The sequence below is a fragment of the Pinus tabuliformis genome, chromosome 8 (assembly GCF_031772625.1).
Source record: "Pinus tabuliformis cultivar Carrire ecotype Pingquan chromosome 8, CPIR1, whole genome shotgun sequence".
Classification (NCBI taxonomy): domain Eukaryota; kingdom Viridiplantae; phylum Streptophyta; class Pinopsida; order Pinales; family Pinaceae; genus Pinus; species Pinus tabuliformis.
The window spans coordinates 1993796467-1993817907 of record NC_142294.1 but is presented as its reverse complement, the minus strand read 5'-3'; the positions used below and the strand labels follow the sequence as shown (position 1 = coordinate 1993817907).

The window sequence follows — 21441 nt, the reverse complement described above, 5'->3', positions numbered from 1 at the left end:
CATGATCTATAATAAATAACCATAATAACATCAAATAGAGGTTCATATATTGGAATCTTGTTGGATGAAGATTCTTCACCAAAGGAACTTTGATTTCGAGAAATTTGGTCCATTTTAAAATGGTTCACATCATTATAATTTTAAAAAAAATGGATAGTGATATAACTTTTCCTTATCGGTTAAAATAAATTCATTATCAGTTTATTAACTTACTCCTTATCTAATAGTTATTCATATTTTTATTAATTACATTAATTTAAAATATTATAAATGATAATTTTCTAAATAGTTAAAATCATAGAATAGAAAATCAATATTTTTTATTAATAAAATTATAAATATCAAATCTAAACTTTTAAGTATTTGAGTATGTTAACCTAATTATATATCAACAAAATTAATTTCATATATACATATTGCAATTGCAATCAAAGTTATTTAACCAAGGTTTTCTAATGGCAAACATAAAAAGGTTGTTGAAATTCCTTGTAGATTGACATTTCTATTTGTAATTTACTAAAACAATAGACTTGGCTTTACTCTACTCATCAGGAAATAATTAAACGATCGTGAAATCACGAAGCATAGAAGATAAAGAATTCAATCAACACATTACACAATTATTTCCTAGGGAAAGCCACAACTAAAAACCCCTGGTATCTGTATATTGCATTAGTAAGAAAATATGAGAAGATTACAATGTTTTGCTCAAGCCCGAGCAACCTCTACACTATCTTTATCCATCTCACAACTTCCTAGGCTGACTCTGGCCAACACTTAGTCAATTTCCTAGCCTTCCAAGCTCCTACTTCCTTGCGTTGTTCAATGACGAATTAGGCCCCTATTTAATAGGAATTTTACTCTAACTTCTTGCACCATCTATACAATTCAAATGATCATACAATTGATAGTACTATGTGCCTAAACTCCAATCTCAACTGGGTCTTTCTCTAATCTGGCGTGCATGAGTTAATTATGAGTGAATCTTCGGTTTATTGGTTGATCACTATAGGCAGTACCACACTCAACTGCAGCCATCACCGCACTACATTTCAGGCAACACCAAACTGCACTTCAGACAACACCACATTGCACTTCAGGAAACACCACATTGCACTTCAGGCAACACCACACTCAGTGCAGACAACACCACATTGCACTAGTTCCTCCAATAGTTGTAACTAGTTTAACTGACTTTTTTGTTGTTGTTGTAAGTATAGGTAGTGCCTTTCTTTTCTATTTATAAAAACCAACGAGACCAGATACATTGTTTTGGTGGCCTCAACCTGCCCCGAAGGGAAACCAGGTCTGTTGGCCACCTTAGTTTGCTATAAGCATTCCAAAAACAAAATTTAACGAGTCTTTCCATTCTGGCTATATGCACAATACAACTGAAACTACCAATTAAGCTACTTTCATGCATAAAACTGTGAAAATAAAAGGTTCACAAAAAATGCTTAAGAGACTCAAGAGGATCATTCCTTTCTGATGCCTATATTCTGGTCCATGTCCATGGGAGCATCCATTTGTTCATCCTTACTTGGGTCTGTGCGATCCATCCGGGACAGCAGCTGATGCATCTCCTCCAGTTTGTTGTTCTGCTTGATCATGATAACCTGGAAGTTTTTCATTTCTTTCTACAAATTTGGCATGCCGTTTGCAATTTCTGCCATTTCCTTTGCCACCTGTTCCAGAGCCTTTGCCAGGAGGCGTTTTAGTACCCAGTAGATATGTAGAGACTGCCTATACAGAGTCAGCCTTCCCCGCGTATTCCCTGGATCTCTAATCATTTCAGCCCATTCTTCCGTCTCGGATTCAGACTGTTCCTCCAACACACTGGTTTCCATGTCTTGAATGATTCGGCGAATGTCTTCACTCGTACCTTCCCGATAAGCTCTTGCCGCTTCCTGGACTGCTGTCAAGGTGGACCTTCTCCCTCTACTCTGGTTACTTGGGAAACCTGTTGGCCGGCTCTCCTGATTCCCTTGCCTTGGTCGCCCACAGCCTCCACGTCCTCTGCCATGACCCGGGCGTGCCATCATGTTTTCTACCTTCTCCTGTTGACAGTTATCAATCACAGGGGTCAGTTTTTTTAAGTTTCTCATCAATGTCTTCCACCACAATTTTCTCTGTGGTTGTTCCTCTGCTTCTGCTACAGTCGCCACCCTTTTTTTGGGTTTGACGTTGTTCGCCATTTCCAGGATACAAGAGGCATATAAGACCCTCTGTCATGCAGATCAATTGTTGGGCTAAGGACATGATTTTCGAATCCCCTCTTTCAGACTTCCCCTCTGCTTTTACAGTGGATTGTTTGACATAGTCTCCCAAGTTTCTTCCCGGACTGTGCTCCCGACTACAATTCCCCCATTCATCGAGAATCCCCCCCCGATTCTGACCCAATTGCCCCTCACAATGTATTGCTGAGTGAAGGGCGAACTCACTCCAGCCCTTTTCTTCCTCAGGGGCTTCACATGTATTAAATTTGTCCATTATACCTACTAAGACAGAGAAAAGGAATGCAGGGATCTCAGGTTTAACATACCCGGAATCGCTAACCTCCTTGATGGCTCCTCCTGGCTGCGTTGCGCTCTGCTCCTCCTTCGTCCCGCTTAGATTACCCCTTCTTCTATACTCTGCCACCTTCATAAAATGCCTCTTCACCAACCTTCTAGTTTAACTGACTTTAACTAAGTTAAATTGAATTAATTAATTACAACTCAAAATAAACTCAACCAGGGCTCCTATAAAGTAGGAGACACTCTACATTTAAGTTAGACCCTCAACGAGAATTAATTGAGCCAACTAAGTCAAATTAACTTAGTTAACTAATACAAGTTGTCATGAGATGTGAAATTACAATTTTATTCCTAATTTAATTCAAGGACAAATTAAATTAAGATTTTCTTGTTGTATTTTCAACAAAGATTTTGCAACTTTCTTTTTTGTTGAATTGCATATCCCCATAAATATATTATGATATATTAGGTTTAACATATGCCATGTAATAACATTTAGAACACTAAGAGTAAAAATTCCATCATTGCAAAATATTTTGGTTATATAATCAACATTGTCAAACAAATTTCATTATTATACATTTTTTATACTTATTTATATTTCTTTGTCTAAAATTTAGATAATCAATTTTTTATATATTTTTTAGAAAATGAATATTAATGAAGAAAATTAAAATTCACAGAAATTTTAAATATGGTAAATTCAATTTATTATAACTATTAACGAAAAAAATCAAATTTAATAATGGTTAATTTTTTTTTATAAGTTTATGAATATGATTTTTAATAATGGTGAAGGGTTCATTAAACATTACAAAACTATTTATATATTTATAATATATTGATCAAATGAAACCATGTTTATGGTATAATTCAATTCTATTATTATATATGCAGAAACGTAACAAATAGATAGATTTAGCTTTGATTGTAAAGGCATCTTGAATGAACAGTGATTGCTTGAGCATTGTAAAACATGTGTAAGTTGGATTCAGGCAGTTACAAAACATTTACAAAGACTTCCAAAACAAGATTTATTTCCAAAAAACTTTTACAACCTTAAAAATCATATTCTAATTATAGTTTTACTTAATTAATATAAACTTTACACTTAAAACTTTTAAACGATTTTATAAAAATTTAAATAATAAAAAATTAAAATAAATAAATGAAAAAAAAACCAAAAAAACAAAATTTACCTTGTCCGAAAAGAATAACTCAATTAAAAAATTAAATCTATTATTTCTTAATTCATTTCAATATTAATTAAGATAACACGTGCATATAGAGCGTAGAGTATGCTTAAAAATGTTTTTGTTTGGGTAAGGTATCTGGCAGGAGTGAAATTCTACACCTTTACAATGACACTACTAGCGGGTTATTCTAGTGGCGTGGTTTTCCTTAGATAACGGTGATGAGTCAGCTTGCATTTGCGGTTAGCAACGAGAATGACTATCCTCACACTACTGGTTTGACAATTAAGTTATGATAAATTTTCCCACCTTTAAAAAAATACATACATACCAACTGCATTCACGGTTAACAACCAAAATGACTATTCTCACTCCGCTGATTTGACAATTAAATTATAATAATTTTTTTCACCGTTAAAAATAATACATGTTATAAATCCTTCCCAACTTAACTTTATATTTTATTTAAATACTTTAAGATGTGATATGCATTTTCCTTCGCTCAAATTTCGAAGGCTTGCATCCACTCCGTGCAAGCCAATCAATTAGGGTTTAATTATAAAAAGACCACTCCATAATCAATTAGGGTTAATGTCGATAAAGAAAAGGGCATTTAGTGATTTCAATATTTCAACATCGTTTAAGTGTTAGACGCAATTGGTTATGGTGTAAAATATAATATGAATGGTACTCTTTAAGTGTTTAGTTGCCATATGCATTTTTTAAATGCAAGATAGAGTGTTGATAAAGTTAAAAGTATAGTCTCACACTTATTTTTAACAAAATGTTTCATTTATTTTGTGTTTTGCAAAAACCTCACTTTTAGAAATTGGTATTACTTTGTGTTCAGCAAAAACAACTGCACTTTTAATAAATTAACGTATTTTGAAAAAAATAAAAGATATAGTTATAATAATGTTAGTATAATCACTTTGTTATTTTTAATAAAATGTTATGGTGGGATGGGAAGTTTAAAAAAATGGATTAGATAGTATATTTTAGTAATTTATAATGTATTATATATTTATATTATTTATTTTAATAGGAAAAAGAATATATAAAAAATTGGAAAAGTTTAATTGATTACAAACATTATTATTGTTTTATTTAAGTTTAATTTTTACATGTGATTTGTTAAATTTATAATAAGTATACATTTATTTAAGAAATTACAACAATATTTATTAAAATATTAAAACTTATCCTGTCAAGAATAAGACTTTGAAACTCGTGAGAAAGATAATAATCTTTTCACATAACTATTTTTGATAACCCCAATTAATATAACAACAATATTATATACTATATATCACACCATTACTAAAATTAAATTAAATTAAATTACATATTTTATATATTTGAAAAGTTCAATAACTATGCTTAATAATATTGATGATGATGATGATGATGGTTAACGTCCACTGAGACCAAACTTTGGTCTATCAGACCTAAAGAAACAAATTATTTAGTTTGATTTAAGATTTTATTCCAATGTTCAAAAAGATTGGAGAGAAGCTTCCCGAGCTCACTATAATTTTGACATTGTAAAAAGCTAGGAAGGTCAGTATTGTGACAAAGATTATGAAACTGAGATCTAATGTGATTGTACGTGGGGCACTCTAAGAGGAAGTGGTTTTCATTCTCGATGTTCCTATTCTCACATAAATGGCAGATCCTTTCCATCCATGGTGTTTTAGGAACTGCCCAACGACCTGTTTCACTATGGAGATCATGAGAGTTGGTTCTAATCTTCGCTATATTAATTTTCTTCTTTGAGCTAGTTAAAACAGAGAGATACTTTTGATCTTCTAGGGTGGGGTTGATGACCTTCTTATAATAACTTAATTTTCTTTTAGCTGCTAAATCTTTCTCACACCACATTTTTCTTTGAACTTAGAAGTAACAATATTTTTAATGTTATTAATGTTTTGCAATGCATCATTCTCGTTGATCTCCCAATGGTTTAACCAGGCCCTCGTGTCTTTATACCACCCTTGCTTGAGCCTTAGCTGGTTTTGGCTGGAATTTAAAGCTAGCTTAGGAAGTCTATGATCTCCTATGTTATTGAGTTTGTGCTTGTACAACAGAAGCCTAGTCATAGCTAGGCTCTCGATAGGGGAAAGACCTACTTATATAAGGAGAATAGGATAGGGTGTATTGCTTTTAATTTTCAGGTTATACATTATAAAACGATTCTAGATTTGCTCAATCTTTCTCCAAGATTCTCTAGAGATGCTGCAACCCCGGACCTCACATCCATATAAGATAACATGAGTGACTAAATTTTCAAAGAGGAACTTCTTTTTATCCCACATTACGAGGTTTTTCGTTTTACGATTATTTTCAAGACCAAAATAAACTTTCCATCCCCCATTAATCCTTTTCTCAATGTTATAGTTCCACTTGAGCTTGTGATGAATATCAATTCCTAGGTACTTGTAAGAATACACTTCCTCCAAGTTATTATTGTCATACATAAAATTAGCATGAGTGTCCTTCTTGGATTTAATAATCATAACTTTTGTTTTGTCAGTGTTAATAGTCATACCCATGGTAGAGCAGAAATCCTTAAGAAGCCTAAGTTGTTTATCAAGGTCAGATGGGCACCTTGCGAGAAGGACAATATCGTCAGCATAGAGAATAAGGATGATGACTATCCCAGCTAAGATCGTGCCAACACATCCTGCTTCCTCTAAATAACCTTCAAGCTTGTCGATGTAAATGCCAAATAGGGTAGGGGAGAGGGGGCAACCTTGTTTAACTCTAATATTACATTTAATATCTTTCGACCACCCCCCATTGCTTTTTAGCTTGGCAATTACATTTTCGTATAACCTTATAGCGGCAACTCTCAACTCGAAAGGAACCTTTAGCTCTTCTAATCTATTCCAAAGGTTGTTTCTAGGAACCATATCGAAAGCCTTTCTAAAGTCTACAAAGCAACAAAAGAGATTGGATTTATCATTACGACATTCCTCCACAATGATCCTAAGCGTAACAAGGTGATCTGTTGTTGAGTGATGCCTTATAAAACCCGCTTGGCCTTTAGCCCGCTTACCTTCACTTTCAAGCCATATGCTCAACTTCTTTTCCAAAATAATACCATATAACTTGGCTAAGAGAGGGCTGATCATAATTGTCCGATAATTAGAGGTGTTATTTGTATCCCCACTTTTAAAAATAGGGATAATAAGGCTCTCAGTCCATGGTTTAGGGAACCCTTGCTTGACTGCTTGATTGAAAAGCTTGTGGATGTGGGGGATGAGGACAGGACCTCCAATTTTTAAGACTTATGCCCGGTAACCTTCAATATTCTTAGCTTTCCCATTTGCCAGGCGTTTAATCTTAAAATCAATGTCTTCTAATGAGAAAACTTCTTTTTTTGTAAGCAGGGTTTCAAAGTTATCCATGAAATTAGGTTAATTTAATTTTTTTATATATTATATAATATTAATATATTAAATAAATTTATTTTGAATAGTTTAAAAAAATAATTATTTTTTTCTTATTAGGCTTTTTTTACAATTACTTAAAATTTATAATACATATTTTTTTTTACAATTACTTAAAAATTATAATACATATTTATTTTATATATAACCTAGGGAAATTTTCGAAAAAATATTAACGCTACTAAAATAAACTAAAAATATTTTTTGATGTGACAGATCGAAGAAACATTAAAAATGGTTTTTAGTTGTCATATGTATTGTCGTTAGTGTGAATTCAAATTTTGAGGTCGAGGTGGACCATAACAACCCTCCCCATATAAAGACATTTTGAATTTTGTGTGTTTGAATTATTTCAATAAAATTTTAAGTCGTTAATATGGGATGATACAAGAATATATAATCATCATGACGATGTTTAATTTTCTAAATTTTATATAAAATAATGATTTTATTTATTAATAGTAGTTAATTTAAAATAATATTTACATATTAAAATTATTTAATTAACAATGCCATTTTCATCGTGAATATAAAATAGTTAAATAAAAATATTACTTAAATTATAATTAATTGTATTAATTATTTTTTTATTATTTTTATTTATATATATTATAAATTTTGATTTTAATTTATTAATATTGATGATGATGGTGATTAACGTCCATTGAGACCAATGCGGTTTATTGGACTTCAAGAAAAGAAAAAAAAAAAAACTAATTGTGCTTCTTCAAAATCTTGTTTCTATGATAAAAAGAAGGGAAATAAGCGCTCCAAAATCGATATAGTTGGGTTAACTTAACAAGTCAAGAAAATTGGAAGTGTGGCAAATGTTAGGGAATTGAGAGCGGATGTGAGTAAGAGTCGGACAATTTAAAATGAAGTGTTTTTCATCTTCCACCCTCTTAGTATTACAAATCTGGCAGATTCTATCGTCCCAAGGAGTCTTGGGAGTAGATCACCGCCCCGTTTCACTTTGAAGTTCATGAGAATTATTTCTTATCCTAGTGATGTTCATTTTTTTCTTAGTGCTGGTCAACACAGAGAGATAATTCTGGTTATCAAGGGTAGGGTTGATCACCTCCTTATAGTATCTTAGCTTCTTTTTACCCTCCATCTCTTTATCATCCCACAACTTATCCTTAAAATTGGAGGTAATAGTATCTTTAACAATATCCTTCCTTCCCATGATGATCTCCTCCTTTATCCCTCAATGGTTGACTCAAGACTGGGCATCCTTAAGCCACTTGTGCTTGAGGTGAAGGTGAGCGTTTTAACTAAAGTTAGAAGCATTTTTTGGGAGCCTCTTGGATTTCATGTTGTAAAGCTTCTTCTTATACATCAGATATCTAAACATAGTCGTGCTTTCAATGGGGGACAGACAAACTTCGATCAAGAGGATAGGATAGGGAGTATTTCCCTTGATCTTGAGGTTGTAGGTTATGAATTTCTTTTGAATCATCTCAATCTTTCTCCATGACTCTTTGGATATACTGTAACCCCAAACTTCACATCTGTATAAGACAACAGGGGTGACGAGAGTCTCAAAGAGGAACCTTTTTTTACTCCAAATGCAAATATCAACCAACTTACAATTGTTTTCAAGCTCATAATAAGCTTTCCAGCCTCCAATAATCCTTTTCTCAATGCTATAATTCCAGTTGAGCTGATGAGGAATGTCAATACCCAAATATTTATAAGAAGAAACCTGCTCTAAGTAATGGTTATCATAGATGAAACTACCATGGGTGATCTTTTTGGATTTAATGATCATGACTTTAGTCTTGTCGGTATTAACTGTCATACCCATCTTGGAGTAGTAGACCTTAAGAGTCTTAAGTTGCTTGTCTAGGTCATCATGACTTTTTGCAAGAAGAACGATATCATCAACATAAAGGATAAGAGTAATGATTATACCAACAAGCTCGGTGCCCTTATAACCTGTAGTTTCCAGAAACTCCTCTAGCTTATCGATGTCAATGCCAAAAATGGTAGGGGGATAGGGGACACCCTTGCTTAACCTCGATGTTGCATTTAATATCGTTAGACCACCCTTCGTTGGTATTAAGCTTAGCATTGATAGTCTCGTAGAGACGGATCACAACAATCCTCAACTCAGGAGGAACCATTATCTCTTCAAGTCTCCCCCAGTGCTTATCTCAAGGAACAATGTCAAAAGCTTTTCTAAAGTCCACAAAACAACATAAGAGACTGACTTTACTATTGCGACATTCCTCTACAATGATCCTAAGAGTGACAAGATGGTCGATAGTCGAGTGATGTCTCCTAAATTCAACGTTCCCTTTAGCTCTTTTACCATGGTTTTCAAGCCAAAGGCTAATATTCTTTTCCAAAATGAGCCCAAATAGCTTGACTAGGATGTGGTTAATCATAATGGTCATGTAGTTAGAGGGAACACTTTTGTCCCCATTTTTAAAGATAGGCACAATAAGGCTTTGCGTCCAAAGCTTAGGGAAGCCATGCTTTATGCCAAATTGAGAAGCTTGTGGAGATGAGGAATGATGATAGATCTTCTCATTTTAAAGATCTCAGCTTGATATCCTTCAATATCTTTAGCTTTCCCATTAGTGAGCTTATTAATCCTAGACTCAACGTCTTCCAGAGAAAATATATCTTCCTTAATAGGAGTGTTTAAGATGGTGCCCATGGTGTCTGAAGAGTCATACAACTTCTTAAGATAGTTGTCCCAATTTTCTAAGGGGATAGAATGATTATCTTTAGTTTTACGAACAAGCACATTCTGCCAAAACTTTTTGGGCACAACTTTAGAAAGGTGGAGAAGATGCTCTTGTCTCTTATTAATATATGACATCTTCTTCCTTTTGATGAGAGATTTGCATATACTTATATTTCAGAACTTAACGATTTCATTAAGAGCATCTCTGATGGCTTTCCTCGCAATTTTACAGTCTTTATCATACCAAGGATTAGTAGTTCTATTATTTTGCTTATACAAAGTCTCAATAGAAAACTTGCTAATGTTAATGAAAAAGGTAATAATAAAATTGTAATAAATTTGATCAATATTATTATTATAAGTCAGGGAACCTAAATCCCTTTCTAAATCCATTTCATCTAAAATATATTTTAATTTTTAAAATATAACGATGCATTTTTTAATAATAAATATTAATTAGTTTTTATAAAATAAATTAATTAATTTCCATTAAATTTTAGGTTTAAATTTTACATAGAGGAGTTTTGGGTGAGAATTAATTGTGGTTTTTACACTCTCTCAAGGGTCATTTAGGAGCACTTAAAGTTAGGTTCGATGGTTTTGGGTGAGAATTAATTGTGGTTTTTACACTCTCTCAAGGGTCATTTAGGAGCACTTAAAGTTAGGTTCGATGGAGTTTGCATAATCTTTGACCAAATTTGCACAATCCCAATAACATCTTAGTGTTGGGGAAATAGTTCTTTCATCCTACATGTGAACTAATTTAAATTTAGATACCATCAAAATATTAAAAATAAAATAGATTTAGATTAATATACTTTATAAATTATAAATAAAAATAAATTTAAATTAATATAATATATATATAATTTTTTATGGTTTTAATATTTTTTTATTTATTTATAAATTTAATATGAAATAAATATAAATATTATATTTAGTAAATGATATAGAAGTTTTTGCATTCAAGCTTCTGTGATCTATAATAATACATAAAAGAAATTTTTGGCCAGCGCCTTTCGAATCAACAAGTATGGTTTATCATCATGAAGTTACCAAATATACGAAAGTTACACACGAAACCAAATATACAGAAGTTACACACGAAAGAAAGTTACCAAATATACGAAAGTTACACACGAAACCAAATATACAGAAGTTACACACGAAAGAGGTTATAATCACGATTGAATTAATTTTGAATAACTCATCATTTTGAATTCAAATTCATTTAACTCATTTTCTTAATTTATTTTACTTGTTATTACATTGGTAGATTGGTAAGAGGTTATGACCTTTTAGATATCATCCTTCGTAGCACATTTATTTTGAATAGTCCCAATAATATGATGCCCAATTCATTTTCTTGAAATTCTTCATTATCAAGAAGTTACCAAATACACGAGAGTTACACACGAAAGAGGTTATAATCGTGATTGAATTAATTTTGAATAACTCATCATTTTGAATTCAAATTCATTTAACTCATTTTCTTGAAATTCCTTATTATTTTTTAGTGCATAGAGTTTTATTTTACTTATTATTACATTGTTAAGAGCTTATGACCTTTTAGATATCATCCTTTGTAGCACATTTATTTTGAATAGTCCCAATAATATGATGCCCAATTCATTTCCTTGAAATTCTTCATTATCAGGAAGTTACCAAATATATGGGAGTTACACACGATCGCGATTGAATTAATTTTGAATAACTCATCATTTTGAATTCAAATTCATTTAACTAATTTTCTTGAAATTCCTTATTATTTTTTAGTGCATAGAGTTTTATTTTACTTATTATTACATTGGTAAGAGGTTATGACCTTTTAGATATCATCCAGCACGTTTATTTTGTATAGTCCCAATAATATGATGCCAGATTCATTTTCTTGAAATTCTTCATTATCGGGAAGTTACCAAATATATGGGAGTTACACACGAAAGAGGTTATAATCGTGATTGAATTAATTTTGAATAACTCATCATTTTGAATTCAAATTCATTTAACTAATTTTCTTGAAATTCTTCATTATTTTTTAGTGCATAGAATTTTATTTTACTTATTATTACATTGGTAAGAAGCTATGACTTTTTAGATATCACCCTTTGTAGCACATTTCTTTTGAATAGTTCCAATAATATGATGCTCAATTCATTTTCTTGAACTTCTTCATTATTATTCCCCAGGATGGACCACATTAGTTAGTTCGAAACATTGATCAAATCCTGATTATGTGATTAATCCCAAAGACATCTATCTACATTATAGATCACAAAAGTCTTAAATCTAACATCTAAATTATTATTATTATTTTAAAACTTAATTTTTATTTCCTATATCAACTCACTTTCATCTTTTTCCATATAACCTTATAACAATATAACTCACTTCATCTTTTTCCATATAGCATTATAACACAATAGTTATATTTGTTATTTATTTTTATCTAATAATTTTAATTTTGAAAAAAAAATCTTCATTTTCATCTCTTTATAATATTAATTTTATCATAATATTTCTTAATAAAATAATAACTTATAATTTTCTTTATTTTAATTCCATTAACTTTAATATATTTCTTTTCAAAATATTATATTATTTATTATTTTTCCAATTATTTTATTTTGTTTTTAAACTCTTTTCCATAATCACAACATAAACTCATTCTCATCCCATTCCTTATATTATAATGGTAATATTATTAATTTATTTCTTATAGTTGTAATATTTTTAATCTCTTTTATTTTTAATTTTAAAAAATCAATCATTAAAATTTTAAAAAATAAAATTAAAAATTAAATATATATATTATTTATTTATTTATTCTAATTAACTTATTACCAAACCACTTTCAAACTATAACTCAACTACTAAAACTTTTCGCACATTTTCTTACCTTATTTTTTACTTCATAATATATTTCCCATCCCATAACTCAACGACTAAAACTTTTCACACACTTTTTAACCTCATTTCTTATTTCATAGTAATATTTCCCCCGTTGGTTGGGTTACCTCACATTGACTTCAAAACTACTCGTTATTGTCAAAGTTCATTTCTTCACATTTTCTGTATTATATTTTACTCGATCTCATTTTTTAGTTAAAATTATTTTTTGATAATTAATATTTTTTTTTTGATAATTTCAATATTTCATTTAAAAAATAAAAACCTAATTTTTATCTAATTTTAAAAATATTTAATAATAATAATATTTAAATAAGTTATTTAATTATTTAAATAAAATGAAACAAAAACTCATAAAAACTTTTCACTGTTTTACGTATAATATTAAATTAAATTAAAGATATAGTTTTAAGTCCGTAATAAACTGTGGCATTTAAACCTACATATCCATAAAATTTTTCACTGTTTATTTTTGACTATATATTTTATGTTGAATTTCAGCGTGCGCCCTTCAATAGTTCCTTATGTGCAGAGCATTTATTTCTTTAACTTTCTTCACAAGTGCGGTTATATTATATAGTGATGCCATTTGTTGTATGTAGTACACTGTGCATCTGGTAATTCTTCCTTTCATTCTTTCTTCAGAACTTTAGTGTTCACTTCTATTTAACATATAATATAGCAATCATGATGATATTGGTGCAACAGATTCTTTCTGCAGAGCATTTTGAATATTTATGTGGTTAAAGTGCAGTAGTTGTTGTTTTCTTTGGGCGTTTTTCACAATTTTTCCTATGCTGGTTGTCATTTGGCTGCTTATGGAGTCCAGTTGTTGTTGATTATTTTGGTGTGTTTTCACAATTTCTCCGAAATTGCTGTCATTTGGCTGCTTGTGCTTTGGGGTATTTGTTTGAGGAGGAAAAGAGGTTTCATGTGTAAATACTTTAATAGCTGGAGTGAACAGCCAGTCTAGAAGGCTTAGTTTCCTTTGTTTTTTTTCTTGTCTGGCAGAATCATTACAGGGAACGCTGGGAGGCTATTACTTTGGAGCAGCGGTTTCCACTTGTGATTGGGGAGTGCGGGAGAAAATTCTGTGAGCAGATTCTAGCGTTGTAAGTATGGCAGGAGGAGGCGGTGGTGGTGGCGGGGGAGGTGGTGGCGGTGGTGGTGGTGGCGGCGGCGGAGCTCCTAAGGTTGATGAATTGCAGCCCCATCCGGTCAAGGATCAGCTTGCAGGAATAGATTTCTGCATAACCAGTCCTCCTCCATGGCGTATGGTCTCTTTAACATGATACTGGTTTTTAATGCTTTCTGTACCTAACTGCATATCTTGTATGTGTTTTGTCTCAGACTAATAAGGTTTTCCAGCTGGAGACGGTTTACAGTTACCGTTACCTATAATGGCTCAAGCTTGTCTATCAATGCATTTTATGCTTGGCCCAAACTGCAAATCTTGCTCTAGCTCTTTGGCATTCATTTTTCTTGTTGCCCAACTTCTAATCCTGCTCAATAATTTCATAAATGCATTATGCCTATGACTGATTTGCATCTCTGTTTTCTGAAGCCATGTCTGATGTAGTTTAACTATTGTCCTACTGCATATCTTGAGATGAAGCTCTCTCTCATCCATTTTGCGAGCCCGTGCGCATACCCCCCTTAGATATGAGTTTTGCCTAATTTTTCTGCATACCTTGTTCTGCAACTGTTTTCCGTTCTAAGTTTATTCTGCATAACTTGTTCTCCAACTGATTTCCGTTCAGTCAGTGAATAACTTGCTGCAAATCTTGCAATGGAAACATTTTAAATGCAAATAATTTTTTCTATAACTGTTTGTAATGCAATTTATCCGAGATCTATATGCATCCTCTGCCCTGAAATCCCTCTCAATGCATTTTGTCACCATTTCATATGGCTATCTTGCACTGGAACTATTTGCAGGGTATTTTGCGTATGCTCTATATGCATATATGTCAATGAAACTGATCTTATGCAGTTTGTATGTGCCTCTGGCTCTGCTGTATACTTTTCCCCTATGACTGTGGCTGTCACTAAAACATTTTACCCTTTACCCATCTGCGTGTCCTTCTCCGAATTTCCTTATATTTTTCTATAACTCTTCTCAGACTGGCGATCTAAGTATTTACTTATTATGGTTTTCATGTTCTAAGTATTTACTTATTATGGCCTTCATATGAAGGCCCTATAAAGCATTTTACATTATTTGTCTGCAAATACTGCTCTGAATTTGTTTCTATTATTTTAAATCCCCTCTTAGACCAGCCACCAAGCATTTACTTACTACCGTTTTCCATATTAAAGTTGTATAAAGCATTTTTGCCCATTGCCCATCTTCGTATCCTTCTGAGTTTATTTCTGATAAGTTTCTTTCAGAGACCTAAGTTTACTTATTCTGTTTTTCATATTAAGCTCCTAGAAAGCATGTTGCTGATTACTCATGTCCATAGCGTGCTTGGAACATGCTTCTTTTCTGTTAAAGGCCCTCTCAGACTGGCGACCAAGTATTTACTTACAGTGTTTTTCATATTAAGGCCTCTTATTTTGGATCTGGTGCTAATAGTTTCTTAGTTCACTGTGTTTTTCACTGGTTTATATTTGCCGAAATTTTTTGACGGAGACATTGTCTCCATGTTTTATGAGCGCATCCCGCTCTGCATCTGTTTCAAATGCATTTTACCTCCAACCTGTATACATATTTAGCTTTGTAAACTTCAAATTTGATGTTCATATTATTGCTTTTCATGTTTCTTGTTTGTGTTTAGACACAATCGAAAATTTGACTGCTTTTGTTGCAGCGGAAGCCATCTTATTAGGTTTCCAGCACTATTTGGTGATGTTGGGCACCACTGTTATCATCCCTTCGATGCTTGTTCCTATGATGGGTGGCTCCAACGTAAGTAGAAAGCACAACCCACTTCACTTTTTTGTCTACGACAGTGGAACCCTAAAATTTGATTACAGGAGGACATATAAGCAGTCCATTCTGATACGCTTTGAGTTCTATTCAATTGTGGAAAAATGTGTGGTTCACCAGCTTGGACTTCACCTTAGGTTACACTCCAACCGCTGTTGACTGAAATTTATATGTTTGTGCAGGAGGATAAGGCTAAAGTTATCCAGACATTACTGTTTGTAGCAGGTCTTAATACACTATTCCAAACCACATTTGGTAGTAGGCTGCCTGCTGTTATAGGAGGCTCATATGCCTTTATCCTTCCTATCCTTCCTACAGTTTCCATCATTGGTTCCGGCAGAAACCAAGGCATTCTCGATAATGGTGACGTATGTAACAGTCTATCTCGTGTCTTGGCGTTGCTAGAATTTTGTGTGGATGTAGTTGATAGTCTCCAGTTGCTTGCTGACATGGAAACTGGTTTTCTCAATCTGTCTGTAGAGATTTAAGCATACCATGCGAGGAATACAGGGCGCTCTGATTGTTGCTTCCGCTCTGCAAATCATCCTGGGATTCAGTGGTCTGTGGGCTGTTGTTATAAGGTTGGTTTGATCTCTATGCATTTTCTCAAGTATTTTCATGCAAATTTGCTACATGTACTAAGGATTTACAGTCTGTAGATCCTGATTTGTTGTCTTGATGGCATGGTGCCTGTTAGGTATCTGAGTCCTCTTTCAGCAGTTCCGCTAATAACTCTTGTAGCTCTTGGGCTCTATGAACTTGGGTTCCCGGGGGTAAGTGGACACTGAGCACCATTTCTGTTATGTTCACTTGGCTTAAACAAATTCTATTTCAGAAGCTGATCTCTATTACACTCACTTGGTATTAAACAAATTTTCTATTTGCTTGAAGAGAATTCATATGCTTCAAGTTTCAATGAATACCATAACTGCATTTGAGTTATATGGGCATAGAATTCCTAAGCTTGAGTGCCCTAGTCCAGCATTTTTGTTAGTTAATATGGAAAGCTGCAGGGTACTCAAAATTACAGTGTGATTACAACTGGTTTGGAACAGAAGGACCTGCTCAAGTATGCTAGCTAACTTGAATAGCACCCATATTGCTTGGATAATTACAGGCTTGATGACTATTTCTATTAAACAAGGTCCATCTGTTGGACTTTCATTTATCTTGAAGCAATAGATATTTTGATTTGATATCTGCAGACTTTTCTTTTGAATGGAGGCAGTATGTGCTTTTCTGCATCGTAGGTGATTTCTGGACAGATAGTTTGGTTGGAACTTAACACCTGCTTTTACACAGATACTCAGGATGAAATATATTGCATGAACTAGATGAAACAGAAAATATTTTTGGGAAATGTATTATGAATAAAAAAATGTTTCAGAAATGTTTGACTTAGATTAGTCCTGATTTACTCCTAATTATATCGTCTAATATATATTTAAGGTTTAAATTTTTAACACAATAGCATATTATGTACGATCTTTATTAATATTAATCACATTAGTAATAAGCAATGTTCGGAGTTGGACTGTTTCACAATGGATCATGGTAAGTTCTGAAAAGAATTATTTCCAGTTTGTTTTGAAACTTCTCTTGTGAAAATTTAAGCTATAATGACTAAATGACATAGCTACTGAATCTTTTTGAATCCGGTGGATTCGATTTTACTTGAGCTGATACACTTTCTAGCTTGAGTAGCTAGCATAGATGAAGTCCCTTCATTGGTTCAAATGTATTTCAGAAATATTTGCATGCAGTAAAAGTATTAGTGCCTAGCATAAATATTAAGAATGACCCGACTCAAGTGTTGTCAATGCACTGAACTTTAACTCACTAAAATTGACCTCAGATGTCTTCAACCAAATCATGTCAGTTTATTCAGCTATTAGTTAATAGCCCAACTCTTGGTTTTTATTATAACTTTCAACCAGTTAAACTTGCATTTACAATAATAAGTTTTGGGTCCTATCGAAACCAGTTTTGAAATTTTCAATAGATTGATAGGTTTTTCACTTCAAACTTGGAATTTCTTCTGTTCACCAAACACCCATACGTTTGGATATCCATATTACCTGCCTTCAAATTTATGTTTGGATGTATATTTTGTAATATCTATTCTATTTGAATTTCCGTTTTGTTTGAAAATATATCCCCTTTTTTTGAAAAAAAGTCAAATGAAGTGTTGTACTCTGATGCTATTTACAGGTGGGGAAATGCATTGAAATAGGGCTTCCACAGCTTATTTCACTGGTCTTCTTTTCACAGGTAAGAAATTAACCAATTACCATTATGTATAAACTTCTAGAGTGAGTATCTCTCTAGATATATATCATATATCCTGTTCCTAGTCTTTCCATGCTTTTTAAAATCTGTTGTATTAAATGATTTGTAATTGGAAAGATTGTGGCGCTAATTTGTTGCAGAATGAAACTAACTAATTAAACTGTTTTGTCCTCCCTTTCAGTATGGTCGACATATCAGGACTCGTAAGAAGCCTTTATTTGAGCGTTTTGCGATCATAATTGCAGTTGCTATTGTGTGGGCATATGCCCATATTCTCACTGTAGGTGGAGCATACAAGCATGCCCATCAAAGGACCCAAGCCCATTGCCGAACAGACCGTTCTAGACTAGTTAGTGGTGCCAAATGGTATGCATTCTTACAAGAAGCATGCATACTAATTGTCATGTCATTTCATACAGTACGTTCTCATGCAAAGCCTCAGCATGGTCTTTATTATTCTGCAGGATAAGTGTTCCATATCCATTTCAATGGGGAGGACCTGTTTTTGATGGAGGACAGTCTTTTGCAATGATGGCTGCAGCATTTGTGTCTCTTGTTGAGGTCTGCCTGCTTGACATATATCAGATATTCTTTCTTCTCTTTTATTTTCTTTATCCCTTTGACATTTCTGATAGTTATCTCTGGGTTTCTATTTAAAATCAAATTTGGGTATTGACTACTATTTTTTTTCTTTCATAAATTTGCAGTCTACTGGTACATTCTATGCTGTTTCAAGGTTTGCAAGTGCCACACCTCCTCCTCCATCTATCATCAGCCGTGGTATAGGCTGGCAGGTAAGGAAAGGGATGCGTTGCTTTCACCCTTATGGCTTCAGGTAATTGGAAGATTGTATCATTGTCGTTGATGGAATGTAATGGTCCTCTCTACAGGGAATTGGAATTTTATTGGATGGGATGTTTGGAACTGGAAATGGGTCCACAGTATCAGTGTAAGAACCAGGCAACTTGACCCATTTCTGGCAACTTTAGCTGCAACTTGACCCATTTCTGGCAATACTAGCTCTGAAATTTGCCTTATCTTGGGAATTTGCAGTGAGAATGCGGGTCTTTTGGGGTTGACACGAGTTGGGAGTCGCAGGGTGCTCCAGATATCAGCAGGATTTATGATATTCTTCTCTGTTCTTGGTGATAATCAACTCAAGTTAGGATATTGTTCTCATTTTGGGGTTTATTCCCTAGTCTAGGATTTTGCATTGCTAATTTCATGTTAATGTGTTCCAGGCAAATTTGGAGCAATCTTTGCTTCTATTCCAGCACCCATTGTTGCTGCCGTGTACTGTCTCCTCTTTGGTTATGTTGGTATGTATACAGTGTACACAAATCTTATGTGCTGAGCTGCAAAGTCAGTCATCTAGTAGTATCTTAGCTGTTGCCATAATGTATAATGGATGTATGCATAAAACCTTAAGGTTAACTCATATTGACAGACACTTAGTTTGTACAATGCAATTTCAACATATTAGGGTAAAACAACAATTCATTGGGTACCTATATTGGCAGACGGTGTGTGTGATGCAGCTTTAAAATTGTAGGGTAGAACAGCAATTCTTTGGGTTTTGCCTCATGTCTGAAATTTTTTATATTCTTGATGAGCAGCTGGTGGGGGTCTCAGTTTCCTTCAATTTTGCAATCTAAATAGTTTCAGGACGAAGTTCATCTTGGGCTTCTCTCTGTTTTTGGGATTATCGGTACCACAGTACTTCAATGAATTTACAGTTACTTCTGGTCATGGTCCAGTCCACACTCATGGACGATGGGTAGGGTTCTTCTTTTTTCGGGCACTAAATTGAATTTTTTTGGCTAGCAGTTCGTTGTGGCAACATTCCCTTCATTCTTCAAATTTTCAATGTTTTTAACTTTAAACATTTTTGAATGGCTTTTTTAACAGTTCAATGACATTATCAATGTGATTTTCTCGTCACCACCTTTAGTTGCTGGCAGCGTAGCATTGTTTTTGGATAACACTTTACATATGGGGGAGAGTTCAACAAGGAAAGACAGAGGCCATCATTGGTGGGATAAGTTTCGTTCATTCAAAACCGATCCTAGAAGTGAAGAGTTTTATGCTCTCCCTTTCAACCTGACCAAGTTTTTCCCATCTGTTTGAGGATGAAACTCTATTTTAGAGGTGGGGTCTCTGTTTTATCAATAGCCGTGGTGCATTTGGAGAATAATTAGAGTGTCTTCAATTCAGAAAGAGACAACTTAACAGTGTGAAATCTAAGATGTCTATATTTTATATCTATCACTTTGATAGGGAACTGCTTTCACGAATTATCTCAAATGGATACCTCTGTGCCCTGGTCAATCATTTTCAGAGCACTTCAAGATCACCGCTCTTGGCAAGCAGCAAAAGGAGAATAATGAAAAGGAAAAGTACATTTCAGACTCTCAGAGTGGTCAATATGCTATCTTGACTCCAATTCAAAGAGGCATGTTGTGCATAGAGTAGTTTATTTTTGTAAGTACTTTTGAAGATGCAACAGAATGTTTTTGTTGTTGGTGCTTCAAATTGAGCCAATGAGCATTTATCTGGAACTCGAGAGTCATATAGAGTCATTTTATAGTAATGATATCTTAAGCCCCCTTGCAAAGGCATTAGTAGGAACTAGAAGTACAATTGCTTTCTGATATTCTCCACGCATAATGCGAGAATTATTAGTTATTCATAGCACATGTTTAAAATATAATTTTTTTGGTAAACGTTGTTTGCCTTTGAAATAAAGACTTCAGCTCCAGTTGACAGGGCACTTTAGGCTTACCATTAGCTTCATGATTTTCTTCCAAAATGAGTGCATGGAAATTATTGCAGCAAAAATGAAATGACATTGGAAAAGTAACGAAAAATATACTACGGCTTTTCAGATGGCATTCCATGCAATGTATCACAGATTTCTTTTGGGCATTGTCATCTATTCTTTTGTACTTTTTATTATGTTCTGCATATTGGAGATTTTTTTCTTATGCATTTTATGCATCATGATCAGATATGCTTATTATTGTTAGTTTCATCCTAGGTATATACTTTCAGTTTTTCATGACAGAATCATTTGTAGTTCTCGTGGGGGTAGGTAGCATTTACACATGTTGCCACCAATATGACAGGGGATGCTAGAGTCGCAAGATCATCCCTATGTTGTAAACTTTATCTGATAACATAACAACAAAGCGAAATTCTGAACATCCATTGCATCTACCTTGTTTTTTAAGAAAGTTCTGAGCATTCTTGGATTGAATGTTTGCTTTGGAGATTGTACAGTGATCCTGGATGCATTTTTCATGTATACAACAGCTCAAAAACACCAAATTCACAAATATCACCGGCACGCCATTGGTGGTTTTTGATTCTAAGTTGTGTGAAACATGGGGTTTAAATCGAATCCCTGTGTTGTTAGGACATTACTTCATAGCATTGGTTAGAATGTAGTGTGCAA

At 33.4% G+C, this 21441-nt stretch overlaps 1 protein-coding gene across 4 annotated transcripts; it reads left to right on the top strand.

Annotated features, from left to right (window-relative positions):
• The first annotated feature begins 13229 nt into the window (after positions 1–13229).
• On the top strand, positions 13230–20768 carry LOC149244447 (nucleobase-ascorbate transporter 6-like). 4 transcript variants are annotated; one of them, XM_089374871.1, is made up of 16 exons: positions 13443–13613; positions 13778–14038; positions 15580–15677; positions 15881–16066; positions 16179–16279; positions 16396–16471; positions 17910–17969; positions 18169–18353; positions 18452–18548; positions 18695–18781; positions 18878–18936; positions 19041–19132; positions 19229–19306; positions 19604–19764; positions 19896–20135; positions 20326–20768. In XM_089374871.1, exons 2-15 carry the CDS (start codon positions 13885–13887, stop codon positions 20112–20114), a joined length of 1653 nt encoding a protein of 550 aa, XP_089230997.1. In that variant the 5' UTR covers positions 13443–13613; positions 13778–13884; the 3' UTR covers positions 20115–20135; positions 20326–20768. The 4 variants fall into 4 exon arrangements, with proteins under 4 accessions (XP_089230995.1, XP_089230997.1, XP_089230996.1 ...); XM_089374870.1 differs by having other exon boundaries at positions 20265–20768; XM_089374869.1 differs by lacking the exon at positions 13443–13613 and adding an exon at positions 13230–13383 and having other exon boundaries at positions 19896–20768.
• Positions 20769–21441: the final 673 nt, after the last annotated feature.

Excerpts from the sequence above, each read along its gene's own strand:
- LOC149244447 (XM_089374869.1), top strand. The coding sequence starts at position 13,885 with ATGGCAGGAGGAGGCGGTGGTGGTGGCGGGGGAGGTGGTGGCGGTGGT. Across the intron at positions 15,678-15,880 it reads CTATGATGGGTGGCTCCAAC|GAGGATAAGGCTAAAGTTAT; the intron begins GTAAGTAGAAAG and ends ATGTTTGTGCAG. Across the intron at positions 18,549-18,694 it reads CATTTGTGTCTCTTGTTGAG|TCTACTGGTACATTCTATGC; the intron begins GTCTGCCTGCTT and ends ATAAATTTGCAG.